The 26,663-nt window shown below is 41.6% G+C and overlaps 1 protein-coding gene across 1 annotated transcript; it reads left to right on the top strand.

Annotated features, from left to right (window-relative positions):
• The first annotated feature begins 714 nt into the window (after positions 1-714).
• Positions 715-26,663, top strand: LOC127639024 (lamina-associated polypeptide 2, isoforms beta/gamma-like). Its single transcript, XM_052120835.1, has 6 exons — positions 715-1,309; positions 15,661-15,778; positions 16,099-16,248; positions 16,333-16,475; positions 25,017-25,120; positions 25,729-26,663. Exons 1-6 carry the CDS (start codon positions 1,073-1,075, stop codon positions 26,066-26,068), a joined length of 1,092 nt encoding a protein of 363 aa, XP_051976795.1. The 5' UTR covers positions 715-1,072; the 3' UTR covers positions 26,069-26,663.

Genomic DNA, 26,663 nt, shown 5'->3' with positions numbered 1-26,663 from the left:
TTTGGTTGTTGTGTTTGACTTACTTTCTTCTGCAGAGCACAAACAAAGATTTTAGAAGAATATCTCTGCTCTGTAGGTCCAAACAATGCAAGTGAATGGTCACCACAACTTTGAAGCTCCAAAAAGCAGCATAAAAGCAATCCATAGGACTCCAGTGATTAAATATGTCTTCTGAAGCAATCAAATTTATTTTGGGTGAGAACAGACCAAAATATAACTCTTTAACTGTACATCTCGCCATTGCAGTTTCTATGCAGGATAATGATTTAAAGTTTGATTACACTTCCAAGTGCTCAATGCATGTGCTGAGTGCTAGATGGTGCTAGAAACTAATGAAGCTGGAAAACATGATTGCCATAGGAAACTGCTGGTGTCAAGATTTATAGTGAAAAATTAGTTTTGGTCCATTCTCACCCAAAAGTGTCTTTTTTGCTACAGTTTTGTTTTTTGGAGTTTCAAAGTTTTGGTCAAAATTCACTTCACAGGACCTACAGAGCTGAGATATTCTTCCTAAAATCTTTGTGTTGTGCAGAAGAAAGTCACACATCTGGGTGGGTATGAGGGTGAGAAAACGATCATTTTCATTTTTGTTAACTATTCCTTTAAGTCTTCACTTTATGATTCATTTATTAATTTAGCAGATGACTGTTTCCAAACTGACACCGATTAGTTCAATGCATGCAAATCAATTTATTTCAAAAAATTGTTGTTCTCTGCACATCAGTTGCCCATTAGTCCACCAGTAGATGGCCCCTTTTCTAGGCAATGTACCAAATCTAAATGAATTATGTCCTTCCACTTTCGTTTGATTTTCATTTCACACTCATATGAACAACAAAACGCACATGTAGTGACTGAATCTCATATGAGCAAAAGCTTCGATTCGGTAAACCAGTTTTTCACCAGCGCTTTTAAGTTTTGTTTGTCCACCAATCAAAGCGCTTCTTTCTGCCGCGCACATCCAATAGGAGTCTCTCTCCTGAGATAGTCACAGATCCCATAAAATAAATCAGTCTCAGCCAGCGATAGTGTCCTGCTCGAGCCAGGCCAGCAGCGCTGTGAAAGTGCAGACATGTCGGAATTTCTGGAAGACCCGTCCGTGCTCACCAAAGATAAGCTGAAATGTGCACTGATGACCCATAATGTGGTTCTGCCGAACGGTGACCAGAGGAAAGACGTGTTCGTACAGCTGTACTTGAAGAATCTGACCTCGCAAAATAAAAAAAGCAGCGGCTCTCCAGATGTCTTCTCCAGTGACGAGGAATTGCCACCAACCCCCGTGATCTCCAACAAGAGCCGCTCCGGCAGGGTGAGTCATTCCTTGAGATGCTTTTCCATTGTTTCGGTTCTTGTTTTGTTTTTAAACGCACAAAGAAAGATTCGGACAGATTGCTGAAGTTCCTTTAATTTGTTGCATGATTTCCCCCCTCAACATTTAAAAATAATAAATTAACAAGTTTGTGGGGCAGAAGGTTTTGCATAGCAGCGGCAGGTAGCGATGTCCGAATCTTGTGTGAATTGTTCGTATGACCCGATTCATTTAAATGACTCGATCGAACCGATTCGCAAAGTTTTGGTAGATCACCCTTTCTGTTTAAGAATCGTTTACATAATGCGAACAATCCGTATTACTGATAATTAACATTAATATTAATTTGCTGTAATTATACCTTCATTTTACCAGGTTAGTCTCTTGAGATTAAAATTAATTTTCAGAGATACCTGGCCAAATGGGCAGCATAAAACATTCTGATTCTGAAAACATTGCAACAGTTATTAAAGTACACAAGAACACAAATACTGTACATAAAACAAACAAGATAAAATGATGCTGACTGTACATTAAAACACTGGCCAAATGTATGGCAATTACTGTAGGTTACATTATTGTAAGTGATTTTAACTGTTGTAAAAAAAAGTTCGAACAATAAACTATATTTAACGCAAATATTCAACATTTGATCTACACGATCTAAAGGTGAAATATTATTTAGTAAAAGAATTTTTAACTATATAAAAAATAATAAACTAAGAATTATCTGCGACTACTTTTAAGTGAGGACTTGTGAATGGTTCTTTGAACCGGTGTAATAAAATGAATGGTCCGAACGAACCAATTTGCTGAAATGAATCGAAATCACAACGCGAGTGGCGGGTCATTATTCGAATCTTTCCGTTTTCAAAATGTGTAGCGCTCTGTTAATGTCACATTGATGTTTATTGATTGTGACTAGTTAAATTTTTCGCGCGCCTTCTGAAAGCTTGTTTGTTGGAGTTCAATGAGGTGGTTAATAAGGTCTTAGTAAATAAATTACATGCGTGCGCTGTCTCTCAATGAAAACAAACTGGCATGATGCTGGCAAACTTCACAAATTTTAAATATTAAAGTGTAATTAATTGAGAAAGTGTTTAACGTCAATGGAAATCACCCAGTAATATGGATGCTGTACATTATTTCCCTCACACATCTGTTTAAGGTGTGTGCATGGCCTGTTAAATGCACAGGAAACGAAAAGGCCCCATCTTGGATTTCCACTGGATTACGTTAAATTGGCTTCTTGTGTGGAAATGTGTACTTAATTTCACAGTGATATTTATGCTTCTTTGCCAAAGCAATGCCATACCTGGTTACTATGCTGGGCCTTTAACTTTTTAATCAAGTATGAAGCTGTGTCCATTGTTGTCATTATTAAGAAACTGTCCAGAGTGAATACAAAAAGTTTTGAATTAATTCTGTTTGTTCAACTGAATTACCTCAATTCTCCCCCTACACAAATAAATAGGATCCTGTTATGTTTTAATAGTTATTAAACATAAATTATTATGTTAAAGCTAACATTGGCACTACTCTGTACTCTGGTGCCAGGGTATAGTGTGGCCTGTCATTGTGAAATCTTCCTGCATGGGTGTTCCCCTGTCATTAACTTACCTCTTCATCACTCCATGCTCTATTGAGAAGTTTTCCAGCACCTAATGTAAGTCAGAGCCTGTATTTCTTGAGTATGAAATACTATTGTATTTTTGTAAACAAATGACAAGAATGAGTGCGCAGGAAGTGAGCCAATTATTCCCTCTCCCGTGGTCTGACAGTTGTAGGTTGTGGCTGTTTTCATTGTGGGTTTGGTCCCTTTATTGAGGAAATACTTTATTGTGAAGTGGATTACATGCTTTGGCTGCCAGATGTGTGTATGCTTTGTGATGTTTTTTTATGTAGTTTTGTACTGTCAGTTGACAAGAAATGTCTCATACACACACACTGGTATGTTTAAATTGCAGCACATACCATAGTTAAAACTCAAAGAATCCATATGGTCTGTAAAGATGTTGGCACCCATCTCAACCTCTTCAGTAGCACTAATCACTTGAATGCACTAGTCATAGTTGTAAGAGTTTTTGGACCAGGTTTAGTCATGCTATTTTGTGTTCCAATACCATTTGGTTATGAATTTGTGATGCAAGAGCCACAATAGGGCAAATTTGGGGAAACCAACGTCATGCTGCTTAAGTGCAAATTTCCAGAGCAGTGTTCAAGCTGACATAAACACTTAATCATGTACGCTGACGGCATGCTGCTTGGTTTTATGTGAACCCACAGGCTTAGGCTTTAAGCCTAAGGCTTAGGTGTTGACAGACCAAATACTTGTGGCATTTTAGAATAATTAATATAATTGACAGTGGATAATTATATATATCCTATGCGGTGATGCCATTGCAGTTATTATGTTTTAAATTTAGGCCTAGATTAATATTTTCTCGTCCATTCTACCAATTAGTACATACTTAAATTGCATTTGCATTGTGCATGTTTACCTGTGTAGTTAGGGATAATTATATTAGATTCTGCCATGTAAAGTCTTGTTTATACTTGTGCATGGCACCACAACAGGCCGGGCGCACACATCTGTTGGCGGCTCGAGGCACTTTTCTGCAAACGACAGATGAAAATGCAGAGAAACAATCCGCATTGGAGCAAGAAACGGCTCTGAAAATATGCTTTGCTGAACTTTACATTTACCTAGCCAGGAATGATAATAAATATCAGTGTTTCCCCTAGGATTGTTTTAACAGCGGTGCTGTTTTGTGTGCCTCCATAAGTCCGTAACGCCGGACCCATATTTACATGCATCAGTTGAGCAATAGCATAAAATGACTCTAGGATCATGATGGGTGGGATAATATGATCAAACACACAGGTCATGTGTGTTTATTTACGGGGGGGATAAAATGTATGAAAACATCAGAAAATGTATAACATTCTCAAGGAGGGCTTTTCCTCAAGTTCTATTCAGATGGAATGATTTTTAAAGTATATAGCCTAATTAGGGTCCTACTCTTCTGTCACTTGTTTCTTAGCAAGATGTGATGCATGCAATGTGTGCTGAATTACATTTATGTCGTTGTGTTTTTTGGCAGATACATTTAATAAATAAATTAAAGGGCAGTTCATCCAAAAAAATACATTTCTCATTACTCACCCTCAAGCATGTATAATCTCTTCTGTGGAACACAAAAGTTGATTTTAGGCAGAATGATAGTTCCAGTCAGCAATCATTGTAACTGCATATTTATTTATTTTCAATACAATGGACACGAATAGTGACTGAATGTACACTCTCCCTAACTTCTTTTGTGTTCCATGGAAGAAAGTCATAAAGGTTTTATCTGGAACTATCACTTTAAGAATACAAGTCAGTACTCACCCGTTATATTAAATGGCTTTTTAATGTTGAAAAAATTCACTGAAAATGTTAATGGATGAAATGTTAATGCACTGAAAATGTTAATGGATGAAATCATAAAATGTAATTATATACAGTACTGTGCAAAAGCATTTGTCTTAAGATGGTTATTTATATCTTCAGCTTTAGTGTGTCAATAAGAAATATAATTGTTAGACTTCCAGACATTACTTTTGCAAATACAAAAGATTAGAATAGAAGAACAGGGAGCCCTGCAACCGATATCTTGGCCCCCCACAAATCCCCCCACTGAACATTGTGTCAGTCTGAGAATACATGAGGAGACAGAAGCAACTGAGACAGCCTAAATGGATAGAAGAACTGTGGTGAACTCTCCAAGAAGCTTGGAACATCCTATCTGCCAACAGCCAAGAAAAAAACGTGTCCAGGTTTACCTATGAGAATTGGCCCTTTTTAAGGTAAAGGTGGCCACACCAAATATTGATTTAGCTTGTTTATGTTTATTGGACTTTGTATGGCATTAATTATAAATGAAAACTATTTATGTCATTATTTTTGGACTTTGTATGGCATTAAGTGATAAATGAAAACTATTTATGTCATTATTTTTTGAAGACATCCTCACTATGCAACATATTTCACAAGTGCCTAAAATAATGTTTGCACAGTACCGTATATATAATATATAGGCCTATATATATTATAGATAATATATTTTGATATTATTATAGTATTTAAATTACTATATTTATGCATATTTTTACTACTTAAAATATTTATATTTATCAAACTGACTGATTTACATGGCAGAGAAAATACCTGTACAGGTCAGATGGGCTTCAGAGATGGAGGTCTAAGACGGCGCAGGGCTTACGCCCATAAAACAATACAAATGGGGAAAACCCATTGGAGGCTTGCGGGACATCTCGCACTGCAAATAGTAGAGGTTCAAGTCACTTATCCCAATTCCGAGCATCTTCACGCACAAACTTTTTAAAGTCTTATTAAATCGTTTGAGCACGCTGTCCGATTGTGGGTGGTACACGCCTGTCCGAATAGATTTAATACCCAATCATTCGTACAGCTTGCGTAGTGTACGTGACGTGAAAGTAGTGCTCTGATCGGTGAGGATTTCTTTCGGAATCCCCACTCACGAGATTATACTGAAGAGTGCCTCTGCAACACTACATACTGAGATGTTGTGAATAGACACTGCTTCTGTGTATCACACTGCGTAGTCCACCAGAACCAACACAAAGCGATGCTGACCGTTTTAATGGCCCGACGAGTTCCATGCCAACTCTGTCAAAGGAAACATCGATCATCGGAAGATATGCCGCTTTTGGAGTGGTCGGCAGATTCACCAGCTGACATTCAGGGCATGCATACCACCATCTAACATCCCCGCAAATGCCCGGCCAATAGAAACGTGCCAAAATACGGCTTAGTGTTTTCTCTTGTTCCAAGTGACCTGCCATCAGACTATGATGAACCACCTGGATCAACATTTCCAGATGGCTCCTTTGTACTAACAATTGGGTTGTATCTTCTTTTGTCTGAGCGTCCTGCATCACTCGATACAACCAATCATTTATTATTGAAAATATGGATATGTGAGTGCAATGCGGGGTTGAAGGCATTGACCATCAATGACTCTCACTTGGTCAAATGGAGTGGTGGTGGTGTAGTGGTCTAATGCACATAACTGGTAAACTGGTAATCAGAAAGTCGCTGGTTCGATCCCCAAGCCACCACCATTGTGTCCTTGAGCAAGGCACTTAACTCCAGGTTGCTCCGGGGGGATTGTCCCTGTATTAAGTGCACTGTAAGTCGCTTTGGATAAAAGCGTCTGCCAAATGCATAAATGTAAATGTAAATGCATGCTTGAGGGTGGACCTCCCATTATACCCGCGGCCATTCCATAAGTTCTACATTTAAAAATATTTGTATGAACTAATTACATTTAAACGTACCTTCACAAAAATGCTTTTTATTTTACAAAGTATAAAATCAATTATTCAATTATACTTTCACCGAGCACTTTACTAGAAAAACTTTGATCCTAATAAAGTACCTAAGTACTGGTAAAGTACCAGTCTTCTGCTGATGTAGTACATCCGTCTCAAGGTTCAATGTGTTGCATTCTGAGATGCAATTCTGCTCACTACAATTGTACAGTTGGGGTTATCGTAGACTTTGTCAGCCCAGTCCTCAGAACTGCTGCTCACTGAATTATAGTTTTTTTTGGCACCCTACTGAGTAAACTCTAGAGACTGTTATGCGTGAAAATCCCAGAATATCAGCAGTTACAGAAATACTAAAACCTGCCCATATGGCACCAACAATCATGCCACAATCAAAATCACTGCGATACATTTGTTTCCCCCTTTCTGATTGTTGATGTGTACATTAACTTAAGATCTGGCTGCGATGATGTCAATTTGTGCGTGGGAATCATCTGAAACAAGTGGCTCTGTCAAGTGTAAACCAGGCATAGAGAGCCTTTCACACCAAACGTGATGCAAAAAAGCAAGACGAATTGCTGACAAAAACTGTCCCCCCATTATTAGTATTCTGACATGAGCAAATGATAGTCCCTCAGTTCGACCACAAATTGTTAAATATATAAACCGGTCTTTTACAACATAACTAAAAAGGTCCTTTTACCAGTAGTAATGAGGAATGTCCATTTTATGCAATAAAAGTTAATCAAACATTTATAACAATGCTTTCTAAATGCATGCCATAAATGTTTAATAAAATAAATTGGTCATAAGAGTTTTTCTATATAAACCCATTTATGTTTATGAGCCCATTTTTCACATGCAAATCTAGTGCTGACATTTGTAGACTCTTTATGAGCTTCAGGGTGTTTTTCATGGACAAAATTCCTCCATCCTGCTGGAATGCTGTGATTATGAAAATAGTTTTTTGAGTAGGCACTGTTCCAGATCGGCCCCAGTGAAGGCCCCTACAATGAAACTGAAGCAAATGTCTTCATGATCTCCTCCTGTCTGTCCTTCCCCATCATAACACATTCTCTCACCCTACACTTCACCATTTTCACCATTTCTACTCTCGCATGTTTGCATTTATGAAGCAGGACTTGATTCCAGGTAATGTGGCTGGATTTTCTTGTGCTTTTTCCTCATCATCACTTTGCATAGCATTACTGACCATTCGTTTAAACGCATCTCAGTAGATTGTGTTTGTTGTATGTGGGTGGGTGGTTTAGTTAAAGTTTTCTGCGTTTCTCCAGATTAACGTTTGCTCTTGAAATGACATGCTAGGTTTACTTCATATGAGCTTGATCTTGGACTCCAGCCTGTTGGCTCTGTGCTGTTTCTCATGTAGTTACAGCTTCTCAGAGCAGTGTTTATAGGCTGAGGGGACATAAAATAATGCACTCAGATTTTCCTTTTAAACTTGCTAGAGTTCATGTGCAGGCAAGTTTCCAAGTTCCCTCCCCTTTTGCTCAATCTAGGTTTACGCAAAATCGCCACCACGTGGCAATAAATGTGCATCTCATGAAAGTGCGTGAGTCCGGCAGGCTCCAGAGACAGGACAGTGCAAAACGGGATCGCTCGTGCTACTCAATCTGACTTCTCTCAAAATCATGCACTAAGTTCAAGCACTTTAAGGACCTTGTGTGAACCCTGTAAACAGTGTAGATAAAAGCGCAGTAGAGGTAAAATCAAGCGATGGAGAGATTATGATATTTTACGGGTCATTTCATTTATGATCACATGTAGAGGTCGGCCGATATAGGATTTTGCATATACGATAACTAAGTTGGGAAGGCAAGCCGATAACCGAGTAATTGGCCGATAGTTTTTAAAATTGATACTGAATGGAAAAACAACATTTAAAGTAGGGATGCCCCATTACCACTTTTTTTCTTCCGATTCTGAAAGCGGAAATCTCAGTATCAGCCAATCCCGATCCGATAAAGGTGTTGTTTTTTTTGCATAATCAGTTTAGAATATCTTTACATTTATTGTGTGGAACTGTAATGAAGCCTCAGGCAAGTTGGGATCCATCTGCGGTGATTTATTATAAACAGAACACAAGTCGTACAGGCAGGGTCAAAGGCAGGCAAACAGAGAATATAGTAGGCAGGCAGAAGAGTAACTAGAACAGGCAGAGGTCTGGGCAGGCAGCAAACAGTCATAGAACGGGACAGGCAAGAGATAAACAAGGCAGGCGGCAAACTAGCAAGGTCTAAACAACAGGCTGGAACGGTACACAGAATAGCTAGAATGGAAAACAGAGGGTAACTTGCTTGGTAATGTAGCCGAGCAAACAAGACTTCGCGAATGAATGAATGAACTGAGCGGCTATAAATAGAGCGTTGGAAACAGGGAACAGCTGTAGAGTAATCAGACCTAGGTATGCGGGTTTATGGGAAATGTAGTTCTAGCGATCAATACTCCGGTGAATCAGATCTCCGATGACTGGAGAGGGAGGCACTCTCTGTGTTCGTGACAGAGCCCCCCCCCCCGTGAGCGGCTCCGGACGCGAGGATGCGACCGGCGTCGAGGTCTTCCCCGAGGTCGAGGGGCCAGTCTCTCCGGATAGATCTGGTGGAACTCGGTGATGAGGTTGGGGTCCAGGATGTCATTGGCGCTGACCCAGGATCTTTCTTCCGGGCCATACACCTCCCAATCCACCAGGTATTGGATCTGACCTCGGTGACGCCTGGAGTCGAGCAAGGTGCATACCAGGAAGGCCTCCTCACCGCCCACAACCATGGGGAGGGGCCCGGGAGGCGCCCCCTCCTCAGTCCTCGGAGCATCAGCCGGTTTGAGCAGGGAAACATGGAAAGTAGGAGAGATACGGTAATTAGCAGGGAGTTGTAAACGGAAAGAAACTGGATTGATTTGTCTAAGAATTTTGAAGGGGCCCACATACCTAGGACTGAGTTTTTTGCATGGTAGATGCAAACGGATGTCTCTGGTTGAGAGCCAAACCCATTGGCCAGGGATGTAACTGGGACCGGACCGGCGGTGACGGTTGGCTTGCTCTCTGGAGTGATTCACCGCCTGCTGCAGGTGGACGTGGGCCTGGTCCCACACTGCCTCACTGCGCTGTAACCAGTCGTTGACGGCGGGAACTTTGGAGGGTTCGCCGGACCACGGGAAGAGAGGTCTGGGTTGGTAACCCAGAATACATTGAAATGGTGTCAGGTTGGTCGAGGGTTTGAGGAGGGAGTTCTGGGCATACTCGGCCCATGGAAGGTAGCGACTCCAATCCGCCTGATTGTGATGGCAGTACGTTCGGAGGAATCTTGTGATTTCCTGATTCAGGCGTTCCGTCTGACCGTTGGACTGCGGGTGATACCCGGAAGTGAGGCTGATGTTGATGTTCAGGCGGTGGAAGAAAGCTTTCCATACCCGGGACGTGAATTGTGGGCCCCGGTCGGAGACGATGTCCTCGGGAAGTCCGTAGTACGGAAAGACATACTGGAACAGGTGTTCGGTGGTCTCCAGGGCAGTGGGCAGTTTGGGCAACGGGATAAGACGGCAGGCCTTGGAGAATCGGTCAACAACGGTTAGAATGGTGGTATGGCGTTGAGAGTTGGGGAGATCCGTGATAAAGTCCACAGCGATGTGCGACCAGGGACGTCGAGGTATGGGTAGAGGTTGAAGCAGGCCGGCTGGCGGTTGTTTGGGGGTTTTGGCGACGTTGCAGGCTTGGCATTTGTTAACAAAGTCGGCCGCGTCATCTGACAGCGTCGGCCACCAGAAGCGGTTCCGCAGCAGGCGGATGGTGGCAGTGATGCCAGGGTGACCGGAGTACGGGGCATCATGTACCCAGCGCATGGTCCTCTCCCGCAGACTGGGAGGTACAAAGGTCCGGTCAGGCGGGCATTCGGGTGGTGGAGGAGCGGAGGCATGGGCCTGAGTGATGTCCACCATGAGGTCCCACTGGATGGGGGCTAAAACCAACTCGGGAGGAACTATGGGTTCGGCGCTGCAACCTTGAGGTATGGCTTCGTGCTGTCGGGAAAGAGAATCGGCCTTGACATTCTTGGACCCTGGGAGGTAAGAGATAGTGAAATCAAAGCGAGTAAAGAAAAGAGCCCATCTGGCTTGCCTGGGGTTGAGTCTCTTGGCAGAGCGAAGATATTCGAGATTTCGATGGTCTGTGAACACTTGGAACGGATGTCGGGCCCCCTCCAACCAATGTCGCCACTCCTCCAGCGCGGATTTCATAGCCAGGAGTTCACGGTTGCCGACGTCATAATTTTGCTCGGTGGAAGAGAGTTTGCGGGAGTAGAAGGCGCAGGGAAACAGCTTAGGAGGGTTACCTTGGCGTTGGGAGAGGATCGCTCCAATGCCCGTGTTCGAGGCGTCCACCTCCACGACGAACGGTATGTCGGGGTCTGCGTGGTGCAGAATGGGTGCAGAGGTGAAGCGCTCCTTTAGCTGAGCGAAGGCCCGGAGGGAGTCGGGGGTCCAGTGGAGCTTGTGTTGATTCCCCTTTACCAGGTTGGAGAGAGGTGAGGCGACGGTGCTGAAGTTTTTGATGAATCTTCAGTAAAAGTTGGAGAATCCCAGAAAGCGTTGGAGTTCTTTCACGGTGGAGGGTTGAGGCCAGTTTAGTACGGCTTGGACCTTATTATCGTCCATGGCCACCCCTTCGGGGCTGATGATGTACCCCAGGAAGGTAACAGACCTCAAGTGGAACTCACATTTCTCGACCATGGCATACAATTGGTGCTGGATAAGATGATTCAGGACAGCTCTCACCTGGATGATGTGCTCCTCGAGGGAATCAGAGTAAATTAGGATGTCATCGATGTATACAATAAGGCACCTGTTGAGCATGTCCCTGAAGACGTCGTTCACGTAAGATTGAAACACTGAGGGGCTGTTGGACAGGCCGAACGGCATGACCCGATATTCATAATGGCCGCTGGTGGTGGAGAAGACGGTCTTCCACTCATCCCCCTCCCGGATGCGAATCAAATTGTAGGCAGTTCGGAGGTCCAGCTTAGTATAGATATTGGCCGACCTCAGTTGTTCCAGGGCTGAGGGAGCCAGGGGCAGTGGGTATCGGAACTTCACTGTGACGTCGTTCAGGCCACGATAGTCGATACAGGGGCGTAACGAGCCGTCTTTTTTGCCCACGAAGAAGCCGGCTGCGGCTGGAGAGGTGGAGTGTCTGATGAACCCCTTGGCCAGTTCCTCCTCTATGTAGGACTTCATGGCGAGGGATTCAGGTTCTGACAGGGGATAGATTCTGCCACGGGGCGGTGAGGCTCCGGGGAGGAGCTCGATGGCGCAGTCGCTGGAACGATGTGGTGGGAGTTGTGACGCCTTGGCCTTGCTGAAGGCCTCACTGAGGTCGGCGTATGCCGGAGGAATCGTGGGGACAGCGTCGGAGTTCCCTATGACGTGGGCAGCCCCCACGGGGGTAGGTCGGCTGGAGCGTAGGCATCTCATAAAACAGGGGGCCCCCCACTGCGTGAGCTGATTATCCCGCCAGGAAATTCGTGGGTTGTGTAGTCGGAGCCAGGGAAAGCCAAGAATCACAGGGTTGCGAGGAGATTGGATGACGTAGAAGCGAATAATTTCAGTATGAAGTGCCCCCACCTGCAGGAGGAGGTCACGGGTGGTGTAGCACACTCTGCCGGATCCCAGGAGATGACCATCTAGCGCCGCCACTGTCAAAGGAGGATTACACACCGTCAGGGGATTTGATACTGTACACAGAACGACTCATCGATAAAATTCCCCGCTGCCCCCGAGTCAATCAAAGCTTGGGTGTTAGTACTGGTTGACCGGAATGTTATTTTAATGGGCACCTCGAGACAGGTGCCTGGCAAGGTAGAGGAAATGAGCAGACTCACCCCAGGACGTGAAGCTTGTGAGGGACGCATCGGGCAGTTGACGCGCTGATGTCCAGCTTGACCGCAATAGAGACAGAGGCGGTTGGCGTAACGGCGTTCCCTTTCCTCGGGGGAGATGTGTGACCGGTCGACCTGCATAGGTTCTGAAGTGTGGGTTGTCTGGGGCACCGGCGAGAGAGGTGTCGTCCACCGTGCTGGGCGTCTGGAACGGATAAGGTTGTCTATGCGGATAGCCAAGGTTATGAACTGCTCAAGGGAGATACCTTTGTCACGACAAGCCAGCTCGGACTGGAGTTCTGCATCAAGGCCCTGCCGGAAAAGGAGTTTGTGCGTGGATTCGAGCCAGCCGGTTTGAGCTGCGAGGGTTCGAAAGGAGAGTGCGTAGTCCGCAGCTGTCCGCTTGCCTTGGTGGAGAGCCAGAAGTTGCTCGCCAGCGTTCTTGCCGCCCTCAGGGTGATCAAAGACATCAATCAGACTTTGTCGGAAGGATTCGAAGGTAAATTGAGCAAACCCGTGGTTGGTCCACAATGCGGTCGCCCAGTCGAGCGCTCCGCCAGTGAGGACGGAGTTCATGAGCAGAATTTTGCTTTCGTCAGTGGGGTAAAATGCCGGTTGCTGAGAGAGGAATAAGGAGCATTGCATGACGAACCCCTTGCATTTCGACGGTGAGCCGTCAAACTTCTCGGGCAGCGCGAGTCGCGGACTCGCAGAGGTTACTAAGAGGGCCGTGGCGGTCGTCGCCGAGCTGGCTTGAGTTATAGCGGGTGCCGGTGCAGGTGCTGGCTGAAGTAGTACCTGCATGGAGCGCATCATCTCCTCAACAGCTGCCGTAAGCCGAACGAGTTGTTGTTGTTGCGCTGACAGCTGATTAGCTTGGGCGGTGAGTTCCTCCGTCATGCGTGAAATCACCGCTGGATCATGGTGCGGCGAAGTCTTCTGTAATGAAGCCTCAGGCAAGTTGGGATCCATCTGCGGTGATTTATTATAAACAGAACACAAGTCGTACAGGCAGGGTCAAAGGCAGGCAAACAGAGAATATAGTAGGCAGGCAGAAGAGTAACTAGAACAGGCAGAGGTCTGGGCAGGCAGCAAACAGTCGTAGAACGGGACAGGCAAGAGATAAACAAGGCAGGCGGCAAACTAGCAAGGTCTAAACAACAGGCTGGAACGGTACACAGAATAGCTAGAATGGAAAACAGAGGGTAACTTGCTTGGTAATGTAGCCGGAGCAAACAAGACTTCGCAATGAATGAATGAACTGAGCGGCTATAAATAGAGCGTTGGAAACAGGGAACAGCTGTAGAGTAATCAGACCTAGGTATGCGGGTTTATGGGAAATGTAGTTCTAGCGATCAATACTCCGGTGAATCAGATCTCCGATGACTGGAGAGGGAGGCGCGCTCTGTGTTCGTGACATGAACTAATTGGGAGTACTCTTCAATATGTAAAGAAACACAATCCTCTACACATTATGTCAATATAAATGTATAGCTTATTAAAAAACACTTTATTATTAACTGGTATACTGGATAATGTAGCAGCAAAATTAACCGGAATTCCAGTCTTCAAGTCTTCAGTAGAAAAGAAACCAGTGTTTTATTTTTGATTTTTCTTTATTGAACAAAAAAGCGATCTGAATCCAGATGTAAGATATCAGTACACTTCTCATTCACGCAGTTATTTTTTGGAACCCATTCAATTTAAATATTGTTATAAATTGTAAACAAATACTAATGATGACAATAATAAATAGATATAATGAATAAAATTATATATTTAGTTTGTGCACTTTTTAAACCCTCACGCTTTTAAATTTGACATTCCATTCAAACTCTCCAGGAAGTCCTGGAAGTGTCTGTTTTTATGCAAGTTCACAGTAGTTTAATTCACTTCTTAGTAAAATTCTGGTCAAATGCACCTCCAGTGCCATTCTAAATGCATATTATAAGTGAGCCAAACTATTGAGTATCTACATCTGAGATGTTGTTCGTGAGTAGCGTTCAAATATTGGGCACCGCATGAAGGCTAAAAATAGTTGCGTGTGTGTGTGTGTGTGTAAACAGAGCAGCACCATTCACTGACACACTGGCGCTGCACGTGCATTTTATATATTTACTTATTAAACACGGCCTTTGTGATTCACAGAGCTATCACACATCTTCAAGTGGCTGATCACTTCACTTCTGGTGAGGGGTCTTTAATGTGAATCGCAATGTCTTATGCTTTTTTTGAACGCTTCTATAAGATTCAGTGATATTTTTGTTTGCACTGTTACACTCTTTTAAATTCACCAAGAAACTCGTCTCACACACACCGATCGTTTGATGATTATCTAATCAAAATGACAAAAATACGTATTATAGTGAGGTTAAAACATTTATTAAAATCACATGCATTTCTGATTTGTTACATGTTTCTCTTGACTGCATGAAGATATTTTTCTCAAATCTCTGACTACCTTTAAATATACAACTTAGCTGGCTAAAGCATAAATGTGAATGGATATAAACTAATGCAAATAGATGGTAATATATTTTATTTAAACCGTTGGGTAGGACTTGCGTGTTTTTTGTTACATTGTTCTAACCGGTTGAGGTTATTTGTCAATAACCGATAGTTCCACAAATCGTTATCGGTGCTGATATATCGGTCGACCTCTAATCACATGAATAGAAAACAGTATTGCAGATTTCGTAATATCGAGTTATGCCACGATATGTTTCGTAATTGTTTTTGGTTCGTTATATATCGAAATTCAATCTATCATCCCATCCCTAGAGAACATCAACAAGAATCTCTCAGTTACTTTAGCGCGTCCATGCTGCATGAGATAAAATAAATTTTTTAAAAGCTAAATTCAAGCACTTTAAGGGCCTTGTGTGAACCCTGTAAACAGTGTAGTTTTACAATATGGTTATTTAAAATATAATCCTTTTTTTCCCTTATATTGTGATTCTGTATAGTTATATAAATCTACTCCTATCATGATATAAGTTTCCATCAAAGTTATTCAGTTATTCATCAAAAACATCATACGAGTATTAAATTATAATAAATATAAAATTGCCATATAGTATTGTAATGTTAATGTGCCTCTCCTCACAGAAAGCCACCAGGAAAACAGACAAAGTTCGACCAGAAGATATCGATGTCACTGAATTGACCAATGAGGGTTTGAAAGACCTGTTACTGAAGTATGGTTTGAACGCAGGACCCATTGTTGGTGAGCTATTTTAGAATTTTACTGCGAGATGTAACGGAGAAATGGTTACAGATGGTGTAACTGATCAAAGCCTTTTCTTATCTTGAATAGCTCTATGCATTTATGTTACTAGGTTGGGTATATAAAGTTGTTAAATTGCTAATTAAACCTTGTCTCATCACTAAAAAGGTTTTGTCTGTCAACATGGTTTTCCAGTGACTTCCCCGCTTTTCATGATGTCAAAGAAACCTCAACTTGAATGCTTTCACCCATTATGTTAAACATGCTCAGTAGAATTTAACTCCATTTACCTGTTCTGACCAATGTCTTCCTCACTTCAGCATCCACCCGTAAGATCTATGAAAAGAGGCTTCAAAAATGTTTGGATCTGGGCCTTCCTGAAAAGGTGGCCCCTCCCTCAGACCTATCACCGGTAGATGGCAACCATAATGGCAACACAGACACGGACCAGTACAGTGACAAGGAGGAAGGTAACCTTACCAACGAATGCCTTGAATGAGCATATGCATCTTGGGAAGCTAAATATTTCAATGTGCTTTTTATCTGTTCATCAGAAACTATAGCACCAGTCCCTGTGTCTGTGCCCGAACCAGAACCAGAAGTGGAGGCCGAGCCCATTCCAGTTGTGGAGAGGCCTGTCAGGAGCAGAGAGAAAATACAAGTGACCACCAGAACACGCAGTAGCCAGCACAACAGGGTGAGTAAGAAATTGTTCTCCCTCACTTTCCCTTCCCTTTGTACATACAGTAGTATACTTCGGCTCTGTGCCAAATCTGAGGTAAACGCACACTAGCCAAATGTGTCTCATTTGTGTCAAAATGTACAACCCTTTTATGTGAAACAAAGGAAATGAGGAGGTGTGAAAAGTGGTTGACTGATGTTTACAATATACAAAGGGAAGGTATGCCAGTTAAACTATTACACAAGAGTAATTATATACAGAATAACAGCATGATTGCGAGTGTGATAATGCTTTCATACAACAATTTAACAAACAATTAATTCGTCATTGACAAATAAAATGGTCTGAGGTGAAAGAAATGAATCTGTCAAGTCTAATTTATTTAAAACGATTTTTAGATATTAGATAAATTAATTTGGTTATGGTTTTTGTCAGCATTAACAACAAAATTACAACCTACATGTTGGTTACACCATATGAGTTTGATTTAATGTTTTTTTTTTTTTTTCAAATATTAAATCAAATTTGTTAAAAAAAATTCACTGCTTTTTTTTTATGTTAGCGGATTGTTCTTTTCGGTTCCATTGTTTTGGTGGTGAACGACTCCGTTATTAACAAATCAGTGGAGTCACTGAGTGAACGACTCTTTAATAACATAAGATATACTCATTTGTCATCAACTATTGGAGTAAATATGCCAATTCCAGAAAGTCATTGAACAAATCAATAAATCAAATAAAAATGAACAATGAATCTAAAATCCTCTCACTTTCAACTGCTTTTACTTTCAGCAAACTTAACATGTGTAAATATTTGTATGAACATAAACATTTTAATTGGCCTGGTTGTTTTAGAAGCATGCTTTCCAGTAGCTGGTCATCTAAATAAAGTTAATTTTTCAAGCAGAATATAGAGTTAACATAACAAAATGTACCATCCTCCATTGTGGACTCCCAACAACAGTGTGGCTGAGTCCAGGGCCCTCTCCCTCCCATTGCTCGCCAGTATTTTGCCATAGATATTGTCCATTTGGTCGAACCACTTCCACATCCTTCTGTTTGAACCACTCAGGCTGTTGTGGTCTTTGATGGTTCTGTAGTCACTTAAGTTGTTTTTTTACTTTTCCCTACACTGTTGGTTGGTCCGGTTGTAGGAGTTTGCGGCCAATAGGTGAGACACTTTTCACGTTATTTCATTCATCGCTAACGAGAGTAACGTCTGCAACTTGTTTATTGACCACAGCGTGGTTTTGCACACAGCCATTTCTTTTTACAATTCGAAAGTCGCGTGAACAAATGATACCGCTATCTCTGTTGCTAACTTTAAAACTAGTGTGCTGATGTCCCGTGTCGTAAATCCAGTGACGCTGGTTCTCTCTGACCAATCAGTGACCAATCACATTTACTATCGGGTGGAACTAAAAAAAAGTACTAAGTACTATCCACAATGGTAAACCCCCAAAAAGCGAGCAGAGTCGAGTTGAGCTGTACTGTGCAGTGGAAAAGGCCCATAACAGAAATGTAATAATGTGTCCCAGAACAAAGTGGGGGTCAAAATAAAAGTGGGGGTCAAAAGTAACAGTCAGTATCTAGTGTGGCCACCAGCTGCATTAAGTACTGCAGTGCGTCTCCTCCTCATGGACTGCACCAGATTTGCCAGTTCTTGCTGTGAGATGTTTCCCCACTGTTCCACCAAGGCACTTGCAAGTTCCTGGACATTTCTGGGGGGAACTGCCCTATTCATCACCCTCCGATCCAACAGTTCCCAGACGTGCTAGATGGGATTGAGATCCGGGCTCTTCGCTGGCCATGGCAGAACACTGACTCTCTTGTCTTGCAGGAAATCACGCACAGAATGAACAGTATGGCTGGTGGCATTGTCATGCTGGAGGGTATCTCAGGATGAGCCTGCAGGAAGGGTAACACATGAGGGAGAAGGATGTCTTCCCTGTAACACACAGTGTTGAGATTGCCTGCAACGACAACAAGCTCAGTCCGATGATGCTGTAACACACCGGTCCAGACCATGACAGACCCTCCACCTCCATATCGATCCCTCTCCAGAGTACACAGGCCTTGGTGTAACGCTCATTCCTTCGACTATAAACGCAAGTTCAATCATCACCCCTGGTGAGACAAAACTGCGACTCCTCAGTGAAGAGCACTTTTTGCTAGTCCGGTCCTGCGAAGGTGGGTTTGTGCCCATAGGTGACGTTAGGGCCGGTGATATCTGGTAAGGGACCTGCCTTACAACAGGCCTAAAGCCCTCGGTCCAGCCTCTCTCAGGCTATTGCGGATAGTCTGAGCACTGATGGAGAGATTGTGTGTTCCTGGTGTAACCCAGGCAGTTGTTGTTGCCATCCTGTACATGTCCCGCAGGTGTGTTATTCGGATGTACCGATCCTGTGCAGGTGTTGTTACACGTGGTCTGCCACTGCAAGGATGATCAGCTGTCCTTCCTGTCTCCCTGTAGTGCTGTCTTACCCTGGCCACATCTGCAGTCCTTATGCATCCATGCAGCATGCCTAAGGCAATTTAACGCAGATGAGCAGGGACCCTGGGTATCTTTCTATTAGTGTTTTTCAGAGTCAGTAGAAAGGTCTCTTTAGTGTCCTAAGTTTTTATAACTGTGACCTTAATTGCCTACCATCTATAAGTTGTTAGTGTCTTAAAGAGCACCTATTGTATTTTTTAAACGTGCCTAATTGTGTCCAAGGTTAAAAAAAACACTTTAATTTGCTCATAATTTAAATTGCAGCATTACCTTTTTTTCCCAGTGTCAAAAACGACTCCTTCAGTGATCCGTTCTAAAGCATTCATTTTAAACTCCTCCTTTCAGAGAGCCTACTCTCCTCTGATTGGTCAGATGTCCCAGTCTGTTGTGATTGGTCTACCATTTATTGTAGTGTTTGAGGGCTTGTAAAAGCTGTTCGTGAATGACCAGACCAGACCATAGGTGGGTTTTTTGTTACCAAATTACATGGGTTAGTACAGGAAGTAAGTCTGGAATTACTAACGACTCGTTTCAGGTGTTCAGAATTGGTTCTTTCTTTTGGGAGTCAATTACTCTATTTGTTGTGCACTTTGATTTTTGAAACTTGCAGACTTTTTTATTTTCACAAACAGCTATATAACACACTACATGAAAGGTATTATTTGATAAACTATAATAGGTGCTCTTTAATGACCGTTCCACAGGCGATGTTCATTAATTGTTTATGGTTCATTGAACAAGCATGGAAAACATTGTTAAAGTCTTTACAATAAAGATCTTTAAAGTTATTTTGATTTTGAGAATTGTCTTTAAAATACAGTGACCTGAAAAAGGGATGTTTCTTTTTTGCTGAGATTATATCAGCTTTCTTGGAACACTGCTCATCCAGCCAGATTCTGGAACTGAAACTAACGGTTGCATAATGTATTTTAAAAATCTATATATAATACAATATAATGATAGCAAATGAGACACAATTGCTCAAATTAAATTAAACATTTATGGAACATTTTATTCAAAATTCACTTTTAAAATATTTGAAAAATGTTTATCCAATTAATTGGCCTGAGCCTGACGAATATATCAGTCTACCACTAGTTGTGACAAAATGGTAAAGGAAACAAATCTGTAAACAGACTGAAGATATTAGGGTTCAATTGATTTCAGTTGCAACTTGCAGCCCCCACTGTCTCATATCCCTTCCTTTTCACTTTAGCTGATCACAGACTTTAATCCCCTCTTATCTTCTTATTGCTCCTCCTTCCTCCAAAAATACTTGGCTTTTGCATTCCTGTGTGACTTTCCCTGGAACTCAATCCTATAGCTGTACTTAAACTTCCTAACCAGCATCACCTTGGTCAACCGCAAAATAGACCTAACCTGCAGCAGGTGGTCACAGGGTTTATTTTCTTTGGGCGTTGTCTGTCCAAATGCCCCACATTTAAGTATTTGCATACGTGCTATAATTTTCACATTATTAAACTACGCTTGTTTGGACAGAATGTGACTTCATGTGTTGGAGTGGATCGTAAAGGAAAAGCAGCCAATATATGTCCATCAATCATTGCAGCTCCTGCAATACAGTTTAAAAAGCTTTCCATGTGGCTCCTCCTGACGTTTGTTGAGAGAATGCTCAGAATGTGCAGAGCTGCAATCTAGACCAAGGGTGGCTACTATGGAGAAGCTAAAATTTACAATGGTTTAAAAAAATAATAATAATAATTCCCTTACTTTCATTTGTGTTATTTCAGTTTTTATGACTTTCCTATTATTCTAAAATGTGGAACATAGTAATAATAAAGAGGTGTGTGCAAACACAAAATTTGGAAGTGAGAGTCCTGTTCTCCTGTTGAAAGATTTTTCAGCTCCATAAGTCCTGTCAGAAATCATCCACCTAAAAATGTATTTTATTTCCATATGACGCACGCCCTACATATTTTCGCACCATTACCTGTTCAGTGTACAACAGCGCCACCTGCTGTTGAACCTCAGAAGAGATCTGATCTGCTGAAGGTGATCCCATGACCGCTATTGTTTGCTCTGTCTGATATGGGTGTTGTCCGTGCTTTGCATTTAAATGTTCACACCTGCTGTCATCAGATCAACTACTACTATTGTTCGGGGAAGTTCTAGATTTTTTTTGTTGTGTGATGTGTAGGAGGAAGATGAGGAGGAGGAAGATGAGGAGGAGGAAGACTGGTCAGTCTTGAGTGTTAAGAGAAAATCTAAGATATTTTCTCGCAGGCTGGATCAGACAGTCCCTGTCAGTGACACCGTCATTGCTATTTTTGTACATCACCTGGTTTATGGATATTTGCTCACTATGGTGATGGTGTTATAAAACATTTTTGGATGAGCACAAAGTGTGTTTAGGTTTCCACTTGAAGCACATTTTGGTCACCTTCATATTTGCTTTAGAAATGAGATGTGGCCCTCCATTGTAGTAGCATACTTTGTAACTCAACAGTATGTTGTTTATGTGCTGCTTTCAGGAAAACTCTGAGCTCTCACCTGTCCAGTTCTTTCCTGTTTCCAAAGACAGGAGAAGAACAGGCCCTGTGGTAGGTTTCCTAAAAAACTGGTACAAATATAATTTGATTTGTATTTTCTGAAGGAAATACCAGTGCTTGCAGGCAGCAATATAATTGTTAGTTTGGTTAAGCCATTTTAATTTGGTTCTGTGTAGCTGAACCGCTTTGCCTTTGGCCTGACACTCTGTGTGTCTTGTTTTTTGTCGGCTGCATATAAGAATCACCACATAATTGCTTTACCCTTTAGAGTCACCTTTAAATTTCAATGTATCCAAGGAAAACAAGACCAATCTCAACTCTATATGCAAGTCGATGTATAAAGGAAGATCTCAATTCGGTATGCAAATATAAAAATTATGATGATGCTATTGGTAGAGTGCGTACCATTCTGTCAGTGTAAATCAATGGGAGATTAAAACCAATTTTAACCTTAAATTTCTTTTTTTTTTTTACTCACTAAGCAAAAACAAAGAGCACACCTGAAATCATCTACAAAAACTTTGAATGCATGGGGTCTTATGTTGAGTGATTTGAGCTGAATTAAGCACAACAATTTGGCTCTTGTAGAAAAGGTCCCATTCATTTTCTCTCTAGGCAAATAATGTTTTTACAATAATTAAACCTTTTGAGACAGACATTCTGTGAGCTTCGAGGTTGCCATGTAAAGAAAGATTCACCAATCCGAGAACTGCGGCAAAAGAGCTCTGCAGCGACCAACCACTCCCATGAAGCACTGTGAATGACACTGTCGAGTTAAAACTGCCTATATGAAAATACTTCCTGAACCAAAGGATTAAAAAAGTGGTTGGGCACTATCGTGCTCCATTCGCTATGGAAATATCATGATGACGTTATTGCTATCGAAAGAATGCTTCCCATTCTATCAGGGAACATTTTGTAATTTTAAATTGAAGATGCTTAAGTTTGCAAAGCACGGATAAGACTGAAATTATCAACAAAAAGATTAAATCCAGTCTGTCTGTTAAATGGTTCGTACTGAATTAATGGTTGAAGTTTAGTACTTGGGGTTACGATAAAAAAAAAAAAAAAAACCCCACCTTAAATGTTTGAGTATCATCAATACAGTGCTGCCTTGTAAGCACTATCTAATAGTCTATATTATCATCTTGGTCTCAAGAACCTGTTTATTTACACCTATTGAAAGCAGTAGGAAAGGAGTACAGGCCTCTGCTCGCAGACAGCGCATTAAAGCTCTCCTCTATGATTGAATCTTTGAAACGATGCAGAGCACCAGTTAGTTTATTTCGGCCTGATTTGAATGAGGCTGCTCCCACGCACAAGGTGGCATTTTACTTAAAGGGGAAAAATAAGTCTTTTCAGTGTAGATAGTAGTAGATTTCATAATGTTAACATTATTTTGATTATTTGCTATCTGCTTAATTTGTTAGAAATCGTATGTCTCTCAGGATTTCTCTGAACCCTCAATAGATAAGGAGGTTTCTGTTCCTCTAGTGAGGATCAAAGCAAACCCTTTGGTGGTATAAGCAAAAACCTCACACCTTAACTTGTTGATGTAGGTCAAATCTGGTTGCTCTGTGTTTGGGACTCATAGTTTTGTATTAAAGGCAGTGCTAAAGGAATCCAATCCTTCAAAACGCTCTTCCGTCTCAGGGTATGACTGGTCAGAATCAAATGTTACAGCTCTCCTTTCCATTCAACTGTGTCCTGTTTACATGAACAGGACATTCTCATTGACCAGGTAGCCTCTGACCTGTGGTGGATTTTCATACTCTGTTTGCATACTGCAGTTTCTGTTGAATTTCACAAAATGTAAGATTTACGAAAACTGGTTGATCGATAACTAAGGTGGTGGAAATGGACGATAACTGATTAATCGGACAAAAACGTTTTTAGTATTTCTTTTCTGTGATGGGTGCAGACACGAGGCTACAACAGTCAAAAATGAATCAAGTCTCTGATACAGTATATTGTTCAACCAAAATCCTGATAATAACCAGAAAAATAGATTTGATGCATAACATGGGACTTTTAACTATTAATAACTGAATCTTGGCTCATTCACAATGCTCTATATGTAAAGTATTTACCAAATTAAGTTTTTGTATACATTTCACCAGATTAATGAGGAATACATTTTATTATAATTCATAAGATATGGAGTTTGAGATAAGATGTTTGTGCTAAAGGGGCATGTTTCCATGTAGTCACATTTTTCTTTTTCGTTCCACGAAGCAAATATCGGCTCCAATTAATCTGTAAAACCGATATATCGGTCTACGTCTTTTATCTATATATACACTGCATGGTATTGTGTTTTCTGTCAGGTTTGAGTTATACACAACTCCGTACTATCAAGACAAACAGTCCAGCAAACCAGGCTGGTGTTTTTTTTTCATATAAACATTAATTACCTGGCTTGGTATAGTTTAATGTTTTCTCCTTTCTCTGGGTTGTTTTAGTTTTGAATCTCTTCGGTCTCTAGTTTAATGAGAATGCTGCTGACATCACATCCCCTCCAGCTGGACCATCTAATTGAGATCCACTAGTTTCCTTGCTCAATACAGCTTGCATTGAGGTGATTCCTTCATACAATTTAATATTTCTTAGTTCACCCTTTCAACTCTCTCCAAATAAATGTATTGGATGTCTAGACACTATTTATTTTCCATAATGTCTTTTGTAAATGCAGTGAGTCTCAAATTCATTTGAGAGGCTACGTAAAAGGTCTTAATTGTAATGATGGTAATCTCAGGTGGATGGCCAAGGTATGCAGGATAAACTGAGCTGTAGACCTGGGAGCCATGCTTCTGTGGTATGAACTACTGATTTATTAATGTGTAATGGTTAATAACTCTATATTAATCATTTTAGTAGCTAATCCGAGTGTCTCTTCTCTGAAGGATTTGTATCAGGAGTCTAAAACGGTCTCGGTACCCAAACTTTCAAAACACATTCAGCCTCATTTGAGTCAGACAGAACATCTTGACAATCAAATGTTTAGAAGATTTGTTCTATCACCTTCTCTTGATGGCCAGAGAGAGGCTTGCCTTTCAGCCTCAGTCTTTTAGGGACTCTGCATATTGTATGACATCAGATGACTTGATGCCTGTGTCTGTTAAACTTTGCCAGGTTTGCTCTTGATAATTATTTATATTTTATTCTTAAATTTTTATTATAGTAAATGTTATATTTTTACATGGGTGCTGAAATTTACAGTTTATGTGAATCTAACCACACTTCATCAGGAGAGCTGTGGTTCACCACAGACCCAGCCCAAGATAAAGCAGTCCAAAATCACCCCTTTCCTCTCCCCGGTCACTCCTGTCCACGGGTTTGATAGCAGCCTGACAGCTACACAGAAGACTGAATTGGTAATGCAAAGTGTCTGGGTTCACGGATATATGGTCATGAGGGAACTCCACAGAAAAATGGAGTAGGGGTGCACAAATCTGAAAAGTGAAATCTGACAACATGGACCTAAGCAACTGCAAGGTTTACTAGCATTAAATGATGGATCAGTGTCCGCCTAATTATTTTTGTCTGTGTACAGGTTGAAAAGGTTTCTGCCATTGATCAGACCCCAAGGACCGTAGAGAGAGATGTTCTTGAAGATATCTTTCCCAATGAAAACCTCAACACTCCCACAGGAATCAGGTATAAACGGAAGATTTTAAAGGGATGGTTCACCCAAAAATTTAAATTCTGTCGTAATTTACTCGCCCGTATGTTGCTGAAACATGTGACTTTGGATCACAAAGGAGAAGTTCTAATGGCAGATGATAGTGATTCACTTAAATGTAAAAAAGGACCCAAATGTATCGTAAAAGTAGTTTACATAACCTGTACATCATATTCCATGTCTTCTAAATGCATACAATAGGTTTTGGTGAGAACCCAAAATATGAGCCTCTTTTCAGTTACAAACTTGACATCCATTGCACGTTCCTGAGCGCAAAAAGAAGCTCATTGACAGTGGCTCATGTTTTCACACAGCAACTTGTGGTGTTCAGCAAAAAAAAAAAAACGTTACCTCAGTGGCCTGGGTGATTAAACAATATCATGATTACATTTTGATATTTTGTTCTAAATCTAGACAATCAGATCTGGTTTGTGTTGCTAAAAACTCAAGCAGGTTTTTTACCCTGCCTGCCTATATATATTGTGCACAAGCATGTTGTTATCTGGGGTGAAGTGTGATTATATTAACTTTTAATATCCTGAATTTCTAGTATGCACATTCAACTTTTTATCTGCCTCCTCAGTGCCACCTGTCGGAGACCAATCAGAGGAGCAGCTGGCCGGCCTGTAGTTGATACAAAGCTGGACGAATCCCGTTTCCGTCTTAAGGAGCTCAGAGAAACCAGCACCTCTTACACAGAGACCCGGTCCGTTCCATGGGCGGCAACTGTCCCTTTAAACGCTTCCAAGCCTCTGGCACCCCCAGCTGTGAAGACCAGAGCACATCGTGGCCTGCCAGTGTGGGTGCAGCTTGTGCTGCTCAGTGCGGTCGCTGCATTCCTGTTCTTTGTCTACCAGGCCATGGAGACTAATGAGGTTGGACTCTTCAAGCAAAGTGGAGCAGATGATTGCACCAGCAAGTGAACATCGTACAAATCATCCTCTCTCTCTTTATCATTCTCAGCCAGTATGACACTTTGTTGGCTCAGCTTTGTTGACCCATTAAAATCATGGACCTTTCGATGCCAATGCTTCAGCATCATGTTCTGTGTTCCTGCCCTCTGCCAACTGAATTGTTTGAGAGGAAGAAAACATGGTTTTAATTTTAAGAAATAGGAGCCTCTTATGGTTTCTGAGTGAGTGAGTGAGTGAGTGAGTGAGTGAGTGAGTGAGTGAGTGAATTTGTATTTTATTTTACAAGTTACTGTTGGTGCTGTCAATGAGTAGAAGTCAAAGTGTTGAAGATGAGTTGGCTATTTACCTTTTTTGTTTTCTTTGTTAACATAATTTAGTGTCTACTTGTGACTTATATGCATTTATTTTCACATGTAACTCTTAAAAGATGCTGTATTCATCTTAACATTGATGCCTCTTGTAGTATTTATGTATCTGTTGTTGAAATACAAATATTTTCAATAAACTGTATTTGCAATGTATTCTTAAAGATGAGATAAATCGTCGTTTCAGGATCTTGGGTGTAGAGTTACAGGTAGTTTATGAACCCTAAAATGTCAGCAAT

The sequence above is a fragment of the Xyrauchen texanus genome, chromosome 47 (genome assembly GCF_025860055.1).
Source record: "Xyrauchen texanus isolate HMW12.3.18 chromosome 47, RBS_HiC_50CHRs, whole genome shotgun sequence".
Lineage (NCBI taxonomy): Eukaryota > Metazoa > Chordata > Actinopteri > Cypriniformes > Catostomidae > Xyrauchen > Xyrauchen texanus.
The sequence above is the reverse complement of the archived record's forward strand: the minus strand, read 5'-3'. Positions and strand labels throughout refer to the sequence as shown.

Bases quoted from the DNA above. Each gene is read 5' to 3' on its own strand.
- LOC127639024 (XM_052120835.1), top strand. From the start codon at position 1,073: ATGTCGGAATTTCTGGAAGACCCGTCCGTGCTCACCAAAGATAAGCTG. The intron at 1,310-15,660 runs GTGAGTCATTCC...CTCTCCTCACAG, and splicing joins ACAAGAGCCGCTCCGGCAGG to AAAGCCACCAGGAAAACAGA. The intron at 25,121-25,728 runs GTATAAACGGAA...CTGCCTCCTCAG, and splicing joins AACACTCCCACAGGAATCAG to TGCCACCTGTCGGAGACCAA.